The sequence below is a fragment of the Balaenoptera musculus genome, chromosome 8 (assembly GCF_009873245.2).
Source record: "Balaenoptera musculus isolate JJ_BM4_2016_0621 chromosome 8, mBalMus1.pri.v3, whole genome shotgun sequence".
In the NCBI taxonomy this organism is placed as follows: domain Eukaryota; kingdom Metazoa; phylum Chordata; class Mammalia; order Artiodactyla; family Balaenopteridae; genus Balaenoptera; species Balaenoptera musculus.
Genome location: NC_045792.1, coordinates 54,851,703 through 54,868,312, shown reverse-complemented (window position 1 = coordinate 54,868,312; position 16,610 = coordinate 54,851,703). Strand labels below are relative to the sequence as shown.

The 16,610-nt window shown below is 36.1% G+C and overlaps 1 protein-coding gene across 10 annotated transcripts in view; it reads left to right on the top strand.

Annotated features, from left to right (window-relative positions):
* EMSY (EMSY transcriptional repressor, BRCA2 interacting) overlaps positions 1–16,610 on the top strand; it is an 82,117-nt gene that overhangs the window by 39,245 nt on the left and 26,262 nt on the right. For all 10 annotated transcript variants that reach the window (XM_036860040.1, XM_036860038.1, XM_036860044.1 and 7 more), the window contains 4 exons: positions 3,754–3,903; positions 6,513–6,683; positions 13,628–13,764; positions 16,236–16,409. In XM_036860040.1, coding sequence (XP_036715935.1) covers positions 3,754–3,903; positions 6,513–6,683; positions 13,628–13,764; positions 16,236–16,409 — 632 coding nt within the window. The remainder of the gene's footprint in view (positions 1–3,753; positions 3,904–6,512; positions 6,684–13,627; positions 13,765–16,235; positions 16,410–16,610) is intronic.

Sequence of the window (16,610 nt, the reverse complement as noted above, 5' to 3'; positions counted from 1 at the left end):
ATAATCTCTAATTGATCTGTCTTTAAATTTGCTAATTCTTTCTTCTGCCAGTTTAAATCTATTCTTGAGCCCTTCTAGTGAATTTTTTATTTCAGTTATTGTACTTTTCAACTCTGCATTTTCCGTTTGGTTCTTTTTTGTAATTTCTATTGCTTAATTAATATTCTCTACTTGATGCAAATTTGTCATCATACCCTCTTTTACTTCTGAAATCATGCTTTCCTCTAGTTCTGTGAACATATGTGTAATGGCTATTTTGAAGTGTTTTTGTTGTTGTTAAGTCTGACATCTGGTTGCTCTCACAGTTTCCGTTGCCTGCTTTTTTCCCACTGTGTGGGTCATATTTTCATGTTTCTTTGCAAGTTTTTGTTGGAAACTGGACATTTTAGATATTTACATTGATATTTTAGATATTAGATATATAGATATTAGACATTATATATTGTAGCTGGGTACTGATCTTCCCCTACCCCCACCCCTGATTTGTTATTGTTATTGGCATGGTTCTTCGTTGTTTAGTGACTAGATCAATTATTTTGCTGAAGTTAAGCCTCTGCTGTTGTTCCTCAGGGAGGTACAGCTCTGGGTATACCCAGCCATTCTGAGGTGACAGTGATATTGGTATGGCTTTTTCCTCTTTCCTGACCACACCCAGCTGTTAAACTACACTAACTGATTGTTCTATTTTTTTCAACAATTCCTGGAGCATAAGTTGCTCTACAAACTCATCCAAATTGTGGCTTCTTTGAAGGAATAATCTCAAAGGTACATTTTTGATATTTGTTCTGACCATAGGAGCGTTCCTCTCAGCTTCCTTACTATTCAGTTCTCTCCTGCAAACTATCTGGCCTATAGTCTAGAAGGTATCTTAATTAAATCCATGATTCTCCTTCTCGTTGCCTTTCATCACATCCTCCACTGTTTTTGAGAGCACCCTTAGGCTTGAACTTCTCCATGCTCTGTTACAGATGAAGTCAGTTCCTCTGGGAAGAGGCTAGGAGCTATCTGTTTTAGGACGTGTTTCTATCCTAAGGCAACCCTGGAGCTCTAGGGGTAGGGTCAATGGCAGACTTCTCTCTGAATGATACCCCTGCTGTAGGAGCTGAGCACTCAGTGAAGGCAAGTGTGGGAGATTGGGCAAGCAGCCTGAGATCCTCTCAGCTTGCTTCCCCTGGTTGGTGGAGCCACTCCCTCACAAGCCAGGGCAGTGGTGGTCAGGACCCCAGTATTCTCAGAGGCTCTGTGCCCAAGGTAGAGCCTTTGTTCCATGAACTGGGGGCTGGGCAGAAGAAGGGAGTACCCACCTATTGACTGCAGTTGCCAGGGACTTAAAACAGGTGCCTGGGAGCAGAAAGAGATAAGCTGAAGTCCTTCTGCTCCTCAGAAGAAAGCCCTCCAACTGGGAGCTGGAGTAGGAGGAAACCCTGTGTTCTTGACTGCAGCAGTCTGGAGAGCAGTCCTTGCTTCACCTGTAGGGAGGGAGGAGGAACAGGTGTTAGTTTAAATGTCATAGATTTCACTGTTCTTACCAAATATTTCTGTGTATTCTTGAATAGATGTTTCTTCATTTGGTCTTAGGACCATTTCCAGAGCTTTTCATTGGTTGTTTTTTTAAATCATTTTTGCCGGTTTCATTGGGTTAGCAGGTTAGCAGAGCTCCTCATGCTCTCTTGTCAGAAATCAATCTCTGGAATGGTTTTTGTTGTTGGTTTATTTTAAGTGTAGATATAATTCACATATAACATTGTATTAGTTTGAGGTGTACAACATAATGATTTGATATATGCATATATTATGAAATGATTACCCCAATAAGTTTAATTAATATCCATCACCACATAGTTACATATTTTTTTTCTTGTGATGAGAGGAATGGTTTTAAATACATTGGAGTTATTTTCTTTTTAAAGGACCATAGAATTGTCCTCTGAAACTATCTGGGCCTGCTATGTGGGGGGGAAGGGGGAGGAGCTCTTAAAATTTTGTTTCAAGGAAATTTGTCTATTTATACATCTTTTTTGAGGTCAATTTTTGATAAATACTGTTTTTCTAGAAAATTACCCATTTGATCCAAATTTTCAACTTGTTTGTGTAGGACTAAGCAAAGTAGTATCTTATGATTTCCTTAATTTTTTTCTCTGTGGTTATTTCTTTGGGGGTTTCTTTTTATGTACCTTAAGCATTATTGTAATTCATTAATAAGGTAATATTAGAAATCATTTTCTCCCTACAACTTCACAGTTTATGATTTATTGTAATCAGAATTTATTTATACAATAATAATACTTTATTTATTGAACTCTTGCTGTGTATTATGCACTTCACAACTGTGATGTAGTTAATCTTCACATAGCTCTAGAAGGTATATACTAATAGTATCTTGATTTTATAGATGAGAAAACTGAGTCATAGAGATTATTAAATAATTTGCCTAATTATGCCTGGATGTCATAATTTTAATTTCTTTGTTGGCTACAAGTATTTTAAAATTACTTAAGGCTATTAAATAAATAAATTTGTTTGCTTCCTAACGTCTTAACCTAAATCACCATCCAAAAAAGTAATAAAAATTTTAGTTGTCTGTTGAAATGTATTCTGTCCCATGAATTATTTCAGTGAAGTCTAGTGGGGAAAAAGTGTTACCAAAAATTTCCTTCCTTAGTTAACGATTATTAGTACTTAAATTTGTAGTTAACATGAGAGATTTCTTTTAAATGGACATCTTACATTTGAAAAGGCAGTGTAACACTTATAACATTTAAATTAAAAATTTGAAAAATGTAAAAAATATCATACCATCACCACCCTAACATTTTAATTTTATTTTTATATACTGCCTTCAAGTTCTTGTCCACATGCATATTTTATGTAGGTGCAATAATAGTGCATTCTTTACTTTTGACAAAGTGAGCTATTTAAATACTTTTAAAAGAAGTCAATTTAAAAATAAATGTTCAAACAGAAAATGTTCTTGCTCTTTATAGTCTTAAGAGGTTAGAGAAATCTTTGGTAGAGTTGAGAATATATAAAAGCTACATTAATTTTTTTTTTATTGGAGTATAATTGCTTCATAATGTTGTGTTAGTTTCTGCTGTACAACCAAGTGAATCAGCTATATGTATACATATATCCCCTACCTTTTGGACCTCCTTCCCACCCCTCACCCCCACCCCCCAATCCCACCCATCTAGGTCATCACAGAGCACCGAGCTGAGCTCCCTGTGCTATACAGCAGGTTCCCACCGGCTATCTGTTTTACACATGGTAGTGTATATATGTCAATCCTAATCTCCCAATTCATCCCACCCTCCCCTTCCCACCCTGTGTCCACACGTCTGTCCTCTACGTCTGCATCCCTATTCCTGCCCTGCTTTTATTTTTGACTTATCCTGATCCTTTCATCCCAAGTATTTGCATGGAACACAGATTATTTGTCTGTAAAAGTTCAGACCAATGGCTAATTTGGTTTGAAAGCTCTTATATGATGTGATCATAGACAAAAGAAAAATTGTTTTTCATTAAAACTTGTTAATAGCTTCTGTGGTATTTTAATTATATTTCTGAATGAGAGAAATTTGGGAAGATAGGAATTTGAGGAATAAAAGTTAAAAGAATATCTTTCATCAGTATGAACAAAAGCCTCTTTTTAGGCAAGACTCAGTAAATGTGTGTAACTGCTGCCCTCTTGGGTTGATACAAAGCACATGTTATTAAAAATAATTTGTACTGAGATTTATCTTTCTTCTTTCAAAGGTGTTAAAATCATCACACAACAAGTTCAACCAAGTAAAATCTTACCCAAACCAGTAACAGCAACTCTGCCCACCAGTAGCAATTCCCCTATTATGGTGGTTAGCAGTAATGGTGCAATTATGACAACTAAACTGGTAACCACTCCTACTGGTAAGTTTTCTTGAGCGTCAGTCCATTCATTCATCATACTTATTGAGTAATTTCTCTGTACTAGCAATGTACTTGACATTGGGAATATAGAGATTAATGAGACAGTTCTTCAAAGAGGTCTTTCTTGACTCTTCCCTCCTCCCAACTGAAATTAGCTCTCTGCTATTGTCATGGTCCTCTTCTTTTCCTTTATAACACATACTATAATTTCTAATTACTTCGCTACTTTTTGTCGATTTGTTTAATGTTATTCACCTTGTTAGACCATGAGCTCCATGAGGATAAGGGACCTTGTCTGTTTTATTCACCATATATATGTAGAGCTAGTCTGTAAGTAGGTGTTTAGTCAGGATTTGTTGAGTGAATGAAAACACAGTCCCAGCCCACAAGGATCTCACTCTGATGAGGTTGAGAATCTATATTACTTTACAGTGTAGTTAGCATTACTCAGACTGAGAAAAGCATAGGATGCCATTTTACCCAGTTATGAGAGTATCCAGGCTATGCCCAAGGAAGTGACAGTATAGAACATTTTAAATAGTACCACCCTTTGTGACCTTGAGCAGTTTACTTTAATTCCTCTCAGTCTTTTCCATTGTCTATTTCAATGTGATCATAAAACCTGTACCATAAAGTTATTGTAAGTGTTAAATCAGCTATGTAAAGTCCCCAACAGAGTGCTCAATAGCCATTACTATTAATTAATGTCAGAATTAGCCAGTACCATTATTTTAAATTTGTATAACTCTTACCAAACTTTTTGAAGAGGGCCAGATTTAGATAATAGAATCTAGAGTGTAAAATGATTCCTTTCTCAAGTTTATAAGCTATCATCTATTGGCCATTATATAAAAGTATGTATAAGCATTACCCTTTATCTCCCTTAGGCTTTAATATCTCCATTTTCAGAGACAAAACAGAGGCTTATGTTAAGCAATATGCACAAGGCCACACAGCCAATAAAAGACAGGACTGGGATTTGAATCCAGATCTGTTTGACTCCCAAAACTGCTTTAAAAAAAAAAACTTTGGTAAAATATAGATAACATGAAATTTACCATTTTCACCGTTTTTAAGTGTATAGTTCATTGGTATTAAGTACATTCACGTTGTTTTACAACCATTACAACCATCTAGCTCCAGAACTTTTTACATCTTCCCAAACTGAAACTCTGTGCCCATTAAACAATAACTCTGCATTCCCACCTTCCCCCAGTCCCTGGTAACTGCCATTCTACTTTCTGTCTCTTTGCAAAGTCTATGCTTTAAAAACACTGTTATTCTTGCATTAAATCTATCATTCTTCACCCAAAACTTTTCTCCATTTAGTACAAAGATAGTAGTGTTATGTAGATATGATTCCTCATGTTAGGGAAAGGTAGTGAAAAATAATATTGTGTCTGTGCTTATGTATATATATTAGAATAAGTGTTTCTAATTTTAAAACAAAAGCTTAAGTTGAAATGTTTTCCAGCTATAATTAACTAATTCAAACTGTGTATCTTCATAGCATATTTATTTTACACTAGATTTTTTTTCTGATTTAGATGTATGTTTGTAATCAATTTAAAGTAATTCTACTTAATGTTCTTCCACTTCTCCCTTTTTTGGGTAGTGATTATATTTTAAAACGGTAAATACTAACTGGGTAAAACCATTCTTGGGAGGGGGTTGTTGAAATGGTTATCACAGTGACCCCTGAATCTAATTATCATGAAAAAATTTTTTTCAGTTGAAGAAGGTGTTATCTGAGTTATCTTCATTCTCCCCAAAACTAACGGCTCTTAGGAACAGTGTTAGAAACTTAGAAACAGTGCTTAGGAATAGTGTTTCTGAGTTACCAGATTTGTGACAAACTACAACAGGCTTATCTGGTTAATTTTTAATTCCTGTTTGGGGAAAGAAAAAAGTCCTAGAAATAGTGGGGAAGAATGTAAAGTCCTTTGAGAGATATGAAGAAAAATATTCTAATGGGTCAGTTAAGAGGAAATATGTAAATAGTGGACTTTTTAGGCTAAAAAGAAATATTCCTGGTAACTCTTGGCAGCTTCAACTTTAATCTCTAGTAAAATGATGGAATAACTCTTTAAAAGATGGAAATATATTTAGAGGGTAACAGAGTACAAAACAGTAAAAATTTATAAAATTTTAGGCAAACAATATACTGCCTTATTTGCTGAGTGCTGCCGTTGGGTTTGGCATTGAGACAGCATAAAACAGATGCAGAGACCTTGAAATCTATAACAGAAATACCTAAAATGCTCTGTCAGGAAAGATGATTAAATTTAAGTTTCTTTTGGCATCAAACTAGTGGAAGAAGGGTAGTGGAAGAAGGGAACAGACTTGGTTATACTTTTTCTTGGGGTTAGTAATTTGATGCAACACATCACAAAATTTTACGTGTAAAATTAATTCAAATTGAGTTGGCTATAGTTCTTGCTATGTGCATTGAAAACTGGCTATAAATTGTTACTTAATGACTTGACACCTTGAAATTCCATTTTCAAGTTAAAGCAATGTAGATTATGTTGAATTATAGTTAAACTGTATAAATCGTCATTCTTCTAAAAGTTATGACAAGTTTTTCTCTTGACTTTTCCCTTTTATAGGCACACAGGCAACCTATACTCGGCCAACAGTGAGCCCATCTATAGGTCGGATGGCTGCAACCCCTGGAGCTGCAACCTACGTGAAAACTACCAGTGGTAGCATTATTACAGTAGTACCCAAATCATTAGCTACCTTGGGGGGCAAGATAATTAGCAGTAATATAGTTTCTGGTAGGTATATCTGAAATACGTTAAAGGTATAGGTGACCAATAAGAGGAAAACCATTTCACTGTTGAAGGATTCTGTTTGATTGCAGTTTTCTGCTTAGAAATCTATAGCTTTGTTTTTAGTCCTGATGTTTTAGTGATTAGGTATAGTTTTTTTTAGTTCTAGTATTAAATCTTCATATCTTAAGCTTTTGAGAGTTTTAGAACATTTAGTTGCATTTAATCAGAATGGAAGGATTATGGTTTACATTTGCATAGAGATTTTTCATTTACAAAGTATTGCCCCATTTATCAATTCATTCATACCTCATAACTCTGAAATAGTTGGTATCAGCCCCAGTCTACAGGTACAGACGTATTTAAGTTTAGAGGATGAACTTGACCTGTCCAAAGCCATACAAGCTAGATAGTGGAAGAACTAGTATTTATTAGTCTAAATATGTTTGAGGGATCGTATCTCATAATTTCAATTACTAATGTCACTTTAGCATATTAAAAATAAAAATACTTGAATATTTTTATTTGCTTTTCACCATTTATATTGGCTATTTACTTTTTAAAAATGTTTTACTCAGATAGTGAAGGCTAATATTTATTGGTATTTTGGAACCTTACCTGGTTTTTATTGGCTCATTTATTCCTGCAATATTTGCGTTGTGTACCCTGAAGTGGAATGTTAACACGGTATCCATTTTCATTGATTATTATTTTTTAATTAAAATGATGTGAATAATCTCTGACCAAGCAAACCCCGTGGACTTTAACTGTCTACCATTTTTGTAGACTAGCCGTATTTTGTACGCCCCAGGTGAATTGTTCTAACATTTTAAAATGAAGGGATTGAAGTTCCTGGCAGTAATATGATGTTGCTGATAACTCAAGGAGTGAAAAAAAAACAAAGCAGGGCATGGTATTGGCATAAAGCACTATATTTTTTTTTTTTTTTAATTTTTTTTTTACTTTTTTTTTTTTATTTATTTATGGCTGTGTTGGGTCTTCGCCTCTGTGCGAGGGCTTTCCCCAGTTGCAGCAAGTGGGGGCCACTCTTCATCGCGGTGCGCGGGCCTCTCATCATCGCGGCCTCTTTTGTTGCGGAGCACAGGCTCCAGACGCGCAGGCTCAGCAATTGTGGCTCACGGGCCTAGTCACTCCGCGGCATGTGGGATCCTCCCAGACCAGGGCCCGAACCCGTGTCCCCTGCATTGGCAGGCAGATTCTCAAGCACTGCTCCACCAGGGAAGCCCTAAAGCACTATATTTAAAGCTGCTAATTTTGGCTCTACTTTTTAAGTGTAAGCTTCAGTGTTTGCCAAACTGAGGAGGGTGAAACCAGTAGGGAAAGAATCATCATACTCCAGCTTTTAAGAGGATATTTTAAATAACACAGTTAAAACTCAAATTATAATTTATTACCTGACAATATCTTTAAATAGTATAGAGCACATACTTAAACATTTTTCAAAAAGTAATCATGTTTTTTATTAGTGTATAGCTTTTTATGACCATAAGGGTTTTTCTTTACTTAGATATGAATTCTTAATATCATATAGCTTGAAGGAATGTCTACATGTCATGAAGCCTCTGTTTTCAAACCTTATTTATGATTTATCTGCTTTGTATGAGGTGAGAGCAATACAGGCAAGCACATGGCCCTAGAAGCAAAGAGGCAGTGAGATATATACCCTACACGTGTATACATTTCATCCACCTTTGTTTTTAAATATGAAGTAACTCATGGTTAGTCGCTATTTCAAGTGTATGGGTATACAGAGGAAGAGTTCTTAAACTTTTTCAGCACTATAGGATATACTGGGCTCATAGCTGAAATAGCTTTATTCATTGCATGGAGCTCATTTTGCCTCAACCTTTGCTTCACTATTTGACACTTTAATTCTAAAGAACTTCTCTCATTTCTGACTGCTTTAAACTGATCCTTATGTTACATATCAATATTCTTTATAAAGATAATTTTCTTATTTTTTTTTTAAATTTATTTATTATTTATTTATTACTTACTTATGGCTGTGCTGGGTCTTCGTTTCTGTGCAAGGGCTTTCTCTCGTTGCGACAAGCGGGGGCCACTCTTCATCGCGATGCGCGGGCCTCTCACTATCGCAGCCTCTCTTGTTGTGGAGCACAGGCTCCAGACGCGCAGGCTCAGTAGTTGTGGCTCACGGGCCTAGTTGCTCTGCGGCATGTGGGATCTTCCCAGACCAGGGCTCGAACTCGTGTCCCCTGCATTGGCAGGCAGATTCTCAACCACTGCGCCACCAGGGAAGCCCCAGTTTTCTTATTTTATAATACTCTTGTTGTTCCATGATACTGGGATTATCGGTTAGTTTATTAGTAGTTTTCAATCCCTGTCTTTTCACAGTAAACCGATAAGCCTGGTTGGATGAATTTAGATAGTTTTCTGCCTTCATCCATGATCAGATGCTGGGTACTAGAGTCCGTGCCCCCACCAGCCCACAACCAAAAAGAAATGCTTTTCTTAAAATATATTCAAACACCTGGCTGTAAGAATAGAAGGCTTTAAAAAAATGATATTTTCCCCTTTATTGTGGGGAATTTGGAAAATACAGAAAGGTATACAAAGAAAATTAAAAACCTGTAATTTTCGCCATCTAGAGAAATATGTTAAAATTTAAGTGTATATATTTCTGTTTATTCCTTTTTCTATTTAGATTTTTATATAAATGTTTTTGTGTATATATGTATAATTTTAAAATTAAATTTAGATCTAATATAATTGGTTTTAATCTTTTTTCATATAATAATATCATTTTCCCATTCCATTAAATGTATTTTGATACCCCACCCCCGCCCCAGATTAATGACTATGCAGTGTTCTCTCATATGATGCACCATGATTTAACTGTTTATTCATTGTTGAGTGTTTTAGGTTACTTAACAATTTTTTTTGTCATAAATAATCCTGTGATGAACATCATTATACATAAATTATTATGTGAAGTTCTTATTTTCTTTGTATAATATACTGGAAGGCAAGTTCATGCTTTCAAAGTGCTTTCTAGAAAGGTCAAGTTTTTGTTAGAATAAGCAATTAAGTGGAAGGCATGACTATTTTTGCAGTTATTTAATTCATATCTTATGGAATCAAATATTTACTTATATGTGTATATAGAGAGAGAACTATCAGATATGTAAGTCTTTTGGAGAGCTTTGTTGAAGGTTGGTTGAAAAATCGTGCCTATTTTATGCAGAAGATGGGCTCCTTCAGAGATAAACTCATTATCTTGACTCTAAGGACATTATGAGAACCTTTGACAATGGCAGGACTTGATTTTGATTCCCTTGATCTTTAGCACAATGTCCAGGCAAGGCTTGCGTCTATATACTTGTCCATTTGTTCATTCGTTTGCTCATTCTTTGAGCAAAGTAACACATAAAACATTATTCAAAAAACCAAGATTGTCAGAGTGATTTAAGAATCTGTGAATAGTAAAATCTGGGCCAATAAATTTGTGTTCTTTAAGCCTACCTACCATAATGCTGAAACTTTTACAAGCATCTTATTTTTGAATAGGAATCTCTGGAATGCGTCAGTATCATGGCCCATGATCCAAATGTGATTCACATTTACTTGCACCCATTGTATCTTGACTCTTTATAAGTAAAGACTGTATGTATAGGTGAGTTCTCTAATACGCTATGAACTAGATATGGGGTCGGATGCTGTGATACACCGTGATGTACATGAGGTGCATTCTCTGCCCTAAAGAATGCTAAACAGGTGAACTTGTATAGTCTCTTGTAACATGAGAACTATACACTGAATACTATGAAAACATAGAGGAAGACTTTATTTATTTATTTGTTTATTTATTTTTGGCTGTGTTGGGTCCTTGTTGCTGCGTGTGGGCTTTCTCTAGTTGGGGTGAGCAGGGGCTACTCTTCGTTGCAGTGCGTGGGCTTCCCATTGCGGTGGCTCCTCTTGTTGTGGAGCACGGGCTCTAGGCATGTGGGCTTCAGTAGTTGTGGCACGTGGGCTCTGTAGTTGTGGCTTGCGGGGTCTAGAGTGCAGGCTCAGCAGTTGTGCACGGGCTCAGGTGCTCCGCGGCATGTAGGATCCTCCTGGACCAGGGATTGAAGCCATGTCCCCTGCATTGGTAGGCTGATTCTTAACCACTGCGCCACCAGGGAAGTCCGAGGAAGACTTTTTTTTAAATGAGTAATACTTCTTTCTTCAATATAATGTAGATGTCACCTGAGATATAGAAACATGCTATTGGAATTTTAAACTTTTATAATTTGATAATTCTAGTCATAAATTGTATTCTTAATTTATTCATAATTGTAATATAATGCTGTACTTGCTTTTCCTTATGCTATGCCTTTTTCTTCTATTTTCTAACATTGCCCCCACCTCCCATTTTGTTAAGCTGGTGAACTTGGTTTGCAACTGTCTTATAAATTGACACACCTGTAATGGAAAGGATTTGACATTTTCATAGTTATAAATATAATTCATTTGTTAAGCAAGTTTTGTCAAAAAAGTGATCCTTGTACTTTGGTGTGGAGTTAAATCTTGATTTACATTTCCTTGAGATAGTTTTTAATGCTTACTTTCTAAGAACACTTTTTTTTTTTTTTAATTTATTTATTTATTTATTTTATTTATGGCTGTGTTGGGTCTTCGTTTCTGTGCGAGGGCTTTCTCTAGTTGTGGCAAGCCGGGGCCACTCTTCATCGCGGTGCGCGGGCCTCTCACTATCGCGGCCTCTCTTGTTGCGGAGCACAGGCTCCAGACGCGCAGGCTCAGTAATTGTGGCTCACGGGCCCAGCTGCTCTGCGGCATGTGGGATCTTCCCAGACCAGGGCTCGAACCCATGTCCCCTGCATTAGCAGGCAGATTCTCAACCACTGAGCCACCGGGGAAGCCCAGAACACTTTTTTATTAACCAGATATTTGGTGAGGGAGCATTGTCAGAGGAGGCATCATAATCACATATGAGGGACTGGAGTTAATTAAGAGTTAAAGTTGATGTAAGTGAATAAGAGGCAGCTTGGTTTTTGTGGCTCTTAACAGTTCACTATTCAGAGACTGCAGGTAAAGGGAAAAACATTTGTGAAACTGGCCCACAGATAAAAGTGCTTTTTTATGTTACCTGAGCATGTTACCTTGGACTGATGAAGCATTAGATGATGGCAAGTGTATTATAAGATATTGTAACAAGATGGCCAAAAACTGGCATATAACTAGAATATTCTTATTCTTGTGCAATCTTATTTCTAAAACTAGTAAGGAATGCTAAGGTTTCCCAGTAGAAAAGATTAAATTTTAACTTTTATTCTTGAGGGTATATTAATCAGTTGTGTTTTTAATGTGTACCCATTCTGTGCTTAGTCATTTGATAAATGATATGCAAGCCTATAGCAGAAAAATATGACTTGCCTGTTTTCATAGGCAGAGAAAATTATAGGTGCAGAAGTAGAACTGGGATTGGTGTGCTCGAGGACCAGTGTGGAAACCAGCACATTGAAGGAGAGGTATATATTGGATAATCCTGAAAATTAAGGTCTGATGGAACCTGGAGGGCTAAGCAGAGGAGTTTGGTCTTTGTGTGGTAGGTAATAGGAAGCCATAGTAAAAGGAGTTACTTGTTAAACTAGAGTTTATGGTGTGTATTTTGGAGTAGGAACAAATAAGATCTAATTGGTGGATCTAAGGCCAGATTATAAAGGATTCTGAAACCCAAGACAGGAAGTTGGAACTAAATACAATGGGGATTTGGAAGGTTTTTGACCAATTTCACATGTTGTTGGTTCTTGATATGGTGAAATGAGTTTTTTTTGTTTTTTTGTTTTTTTAGGATGTTTAGCTATGGCAGGATGCATCAGAGCTATTTGAATGATAGAGAAACTTGAAATAGGGAGAAAATATGGGAAGCCAAAAGAGATGTGGGCCTGTCTGTTGAGCTGGCATTGATAACATTTTGAAAGAAGACATATGTTGGTGACAAATTTAGTTCATTCACATACTCGTTGAACGATTACTTGAGTAATTGCCGTATGGTGTGTGCTAAGCACTGAGGAGTCAGTGGCGTGAAAAGATACAGTGTGGAGCTAAGGGGCTTTCATTTTGTTAGAGGGTACAGGGAGTGAAGACAAGGCAAGAATCAAAGATTGACACCAGGATTTCCAACTTGAACAATTAGAAGAATATAGGGTATAAATTTGATAGGTAGATAGATTTGATAGGTGGAAGAGAAGCAGTTTGTGGAAGGATGTGGGGGAGAGGGTAAGATAATATGTTTGGATCAGTAGATACAGATCTACTACATAGATGTTAATGATGGAAAATATAAGTTTATATATATAAGTATATAAATTAGGGTTTCATCCTCAGACTTTTCAGAATGCTGCAGGTGATGAGTATACGTTTCATCTGACTTGGTCTGTGACTGTGTTTATTTTATCTTTTTCTTGTCACATAAAAATAAATGACATTTCTTTTCATCAATTTTCTCTGTAGTCTAGTGTTATATGAGAATTTTGATACATATTTACCTCTTTTTTATGTTATTTTTTGAAGAGTTTTCCTATCACACTAGCCACATAGGTAATACCATTGAGTTTGGGAGAAATGTTTGTCATGGAATAGAGCTTCTAATTTGTTTCAGTTAACTAGTCAGGAGAGGAATATTGATGGGGAAGCAGATAGTGATATTTTTAGATTCTGAGTTTGGTGTGTAGGCCCTCAGATTCCAAAAAGATGAATGCTGTAAGAGTCAATTCTTAATATTCTCTCATTCTAGGAGAACTTGTAATTTATTATTCCAGGCCTTCATTTTCATCCTCATGACAGCCTTCACGTCATCTAGGGATGACATCAACTACATGTATTAATTGTATACAACATAAACAGAAGTAACCAAATATCACTAGTCCTTAACTCGGGCCTCCTTTTCTCCCCCCTTCTTTAAGGAACGACTACCAAAATCACTACAATCCCAATGACTTCCAAGCCCAATGTGATTGTTGTGCAAAAGACTACAGGAAAAGGAACCACCATTCAAGGCCTCCCGGGCAAAAACGTTGTCACAACATTGCTAAATGCTGGAGTAAGTAAGAGCTTGAACTGCAGACTCAGCAATCCACTAAGAATTTTAAAGACCAGCTATACAAATATTTGTCTAAGGACTTCAGAACCCACAATGGCTGGAATGGCTTGATTTACCCCTACTGTGATGTAATAACTGTTAAAAAACACCACCTACTGATGCCATTTTTTACAGTAATTTCTAAAACATGTTGTTCATAGCTAGGTTGCTTATGACCATGATTTAGATGCTTAGCTTGGTCCAGATGGAAGATTCCACTGGGTTAACTACAGAGGGACCTCTGTCAGAGGACAGTTTATTCCTGCTTTTGGCCAATAGATACCAGTCTAGTATTTCACCTAGGCTAGGCAAAGAGAAATATTTGGGACTAAGACTAAATTAATGACAACGATTTGTTACTTTCATTTTTACTTCTTTGAGCTAGTGAAAAAAAATCAAATAAATAACAGATTCATTTATAGTTCTGAAGGCAGTTGTTAAGAGGTTAAGAGATTTGGAGTTAGCCAAACCTAGGCTTTGTCTCTGAGTATCATAATTGTTTGACTTTGGCTAACTTATTCGACTTCTCTCATCCTTAATTTCCTCATTTGTACTTTGGGGATGATGATCTCTACCAGTGAATTTGTTGAGTAACTAACTGGTAGCTGTTGAAAGTGCTTAGAACAGTGCCTGGCACATAGGAAGTCCTCAATAATTGTTTTTTTCTTACTGTTATTACTCTTTGTACTTAACTGTCTAGGTTTGGTAGTGTCCCTACTTCGCTAGAAAAAAAAATGCTGTACTTCATTGTAGTTGATCTCTAGTAGCTTCCTAGGCATCACAGTCTTTACAATGTTGGTAGGGGTCTAGTATTAGATTTTTTCATCACGTGAGAAAACATAGATTGTTCCTAGCCTTAGTTCACACAGTAAGCCAAAAGTAAAGCCAGGATTAGAATTCAGATTTTCAGAACGCTTTATCTTTTGGTTTGTAATTTCATGGAACTTGATATTAAAAGAGGGGAGTGCCATGTACTCTAGGTCCTATGGTCACATAGATCTAAGAATAGTGTGTGTGAGTACTAGCTGCTATATACATCTAATAGCAACAGTTTGACACAGGAAATGATAGTCAAACAAGCAGATCAGAGTATAAGACCATCCACTTAACCACATATGTACATGTACCTGTACTCATAACTTGCTTACCTGTGCATGCGTAAACACACACACACACCAGAAGAGCTTTTTCAAAAAATAGCCTGCTAGTTGGTTTTGATTGGTTTTGAATGGTCTTTATAATTATACTTGGACAGGGCCCATTGAGCTACTTAATAGAAGGGCATGCCCACTTGCAAACTAGCAGCTCTTGGCAAATGAGCTAGAGCTCTTTCCAGAGATGCTGCTGTGAAGGGTGTACGTGTATTAAAATAAGTAATCACATGATTGGCAGACACTCCATGTTTCCCTTAGATAACTGCAGCAGATATTTAAACATGTGAATTTTGTAATCATTTATCTCTAAATTCACAGAGTGATTACCTTTTTGCCAGCTCACCTGGGTGCTTTGTTTTTACTGGCTGCAAAGTTTAGATGGCCACACATTTAGGTGATGATGACTAAAAGAAAAACTGATAAGGTGAAAAAATTTCAGATCCTTTCCTTTTTAATTTTATGGATTTTAATTTTTTAAATTTTAATAGTTTAGTAAAATGACTGTATTTGAATTTAATTTAGTTAAGCTCAAGTATTGACTCCATAAATGACCAGAAAATGGTTCTTAAGAATAAAGCAGATGAAAATGGTGAAAAGTTAATGGGCTTAAACTATCTAGTTAATAGACTAAAGTGATATTAGTAACATGCTGATGTGGGAAATGTCCTAAGTTTTTTCTTTGTATTTTCCCATGTAACCTCAGAAAGAATGTTAATACCTCTGCTGATTTCATCTCTTGCCCATACTGTTTCACGTAGGCATTCTGCTATATATCCTTATAATTTCATGTTTGGGGAACTGAGGCAGTTTATTTTGTATGTGAACATTTAGCTATTGGTAAAATGCACAGTAATTTTTTTATTACACATATGTTCATTTCAGATAAACTGTCAATAAAGTTGAATGTTGAGGGGACAAGACCTATAGTCCCAACAGTTAGAGATAACCATTGTTAGCATTTTAGTATATATTCTTCTATTATTTTTGACTCTATTTTATATACATATTCTGTGAATGAGACAGTATAATAAGTATTCTTACATAAGGTGATTTTTTAAATTCACTCACCAAGAAATATGTAATGCCTTCTTAGGACAGAAGGTTGGTCAGAGGACTTCTGAGATCATTTCAACTAGGTCTAAGATTTTTGATCACCTGGAAACATTGTACTTTGTTGCAGAGTTTACAGCCCTTTGCCCATCATCCTGGTGAAACCTTTCTGTGATTTTCAGTGAAAAAATGCATATAAATCTCATATATTTACTGACTTCAATTTAGGGAGAAAAGACTATTCAGACGGTGCCAACAGGAGCAAAGCCAGCTATTATCACTGCTACAAGACCCATCACCAAAATGATTGTAACTCAGCCAAAAGGAATAGGTTCCACAGTTCAACCAGCAGCTAAAATCATCCCAACAAAAATTGTTTATGGGCAGCAAGGGAAAACACAGGTATGCTAAGATATGGTGATTTTTCTTGACTCTGGTATATTTTAAATTCCTAGAAAAGATCAGTAATATTTAAAGAATCAGATTATTAGAAGTTATGATTGAATGTATATAATCATCTGTTTTCAAAACAGTACTTTTCAGTACTTAAAAAAATATATATCTTAAATATTTGTGTCACGTCATGAGCAAAGGTTAGAGAAC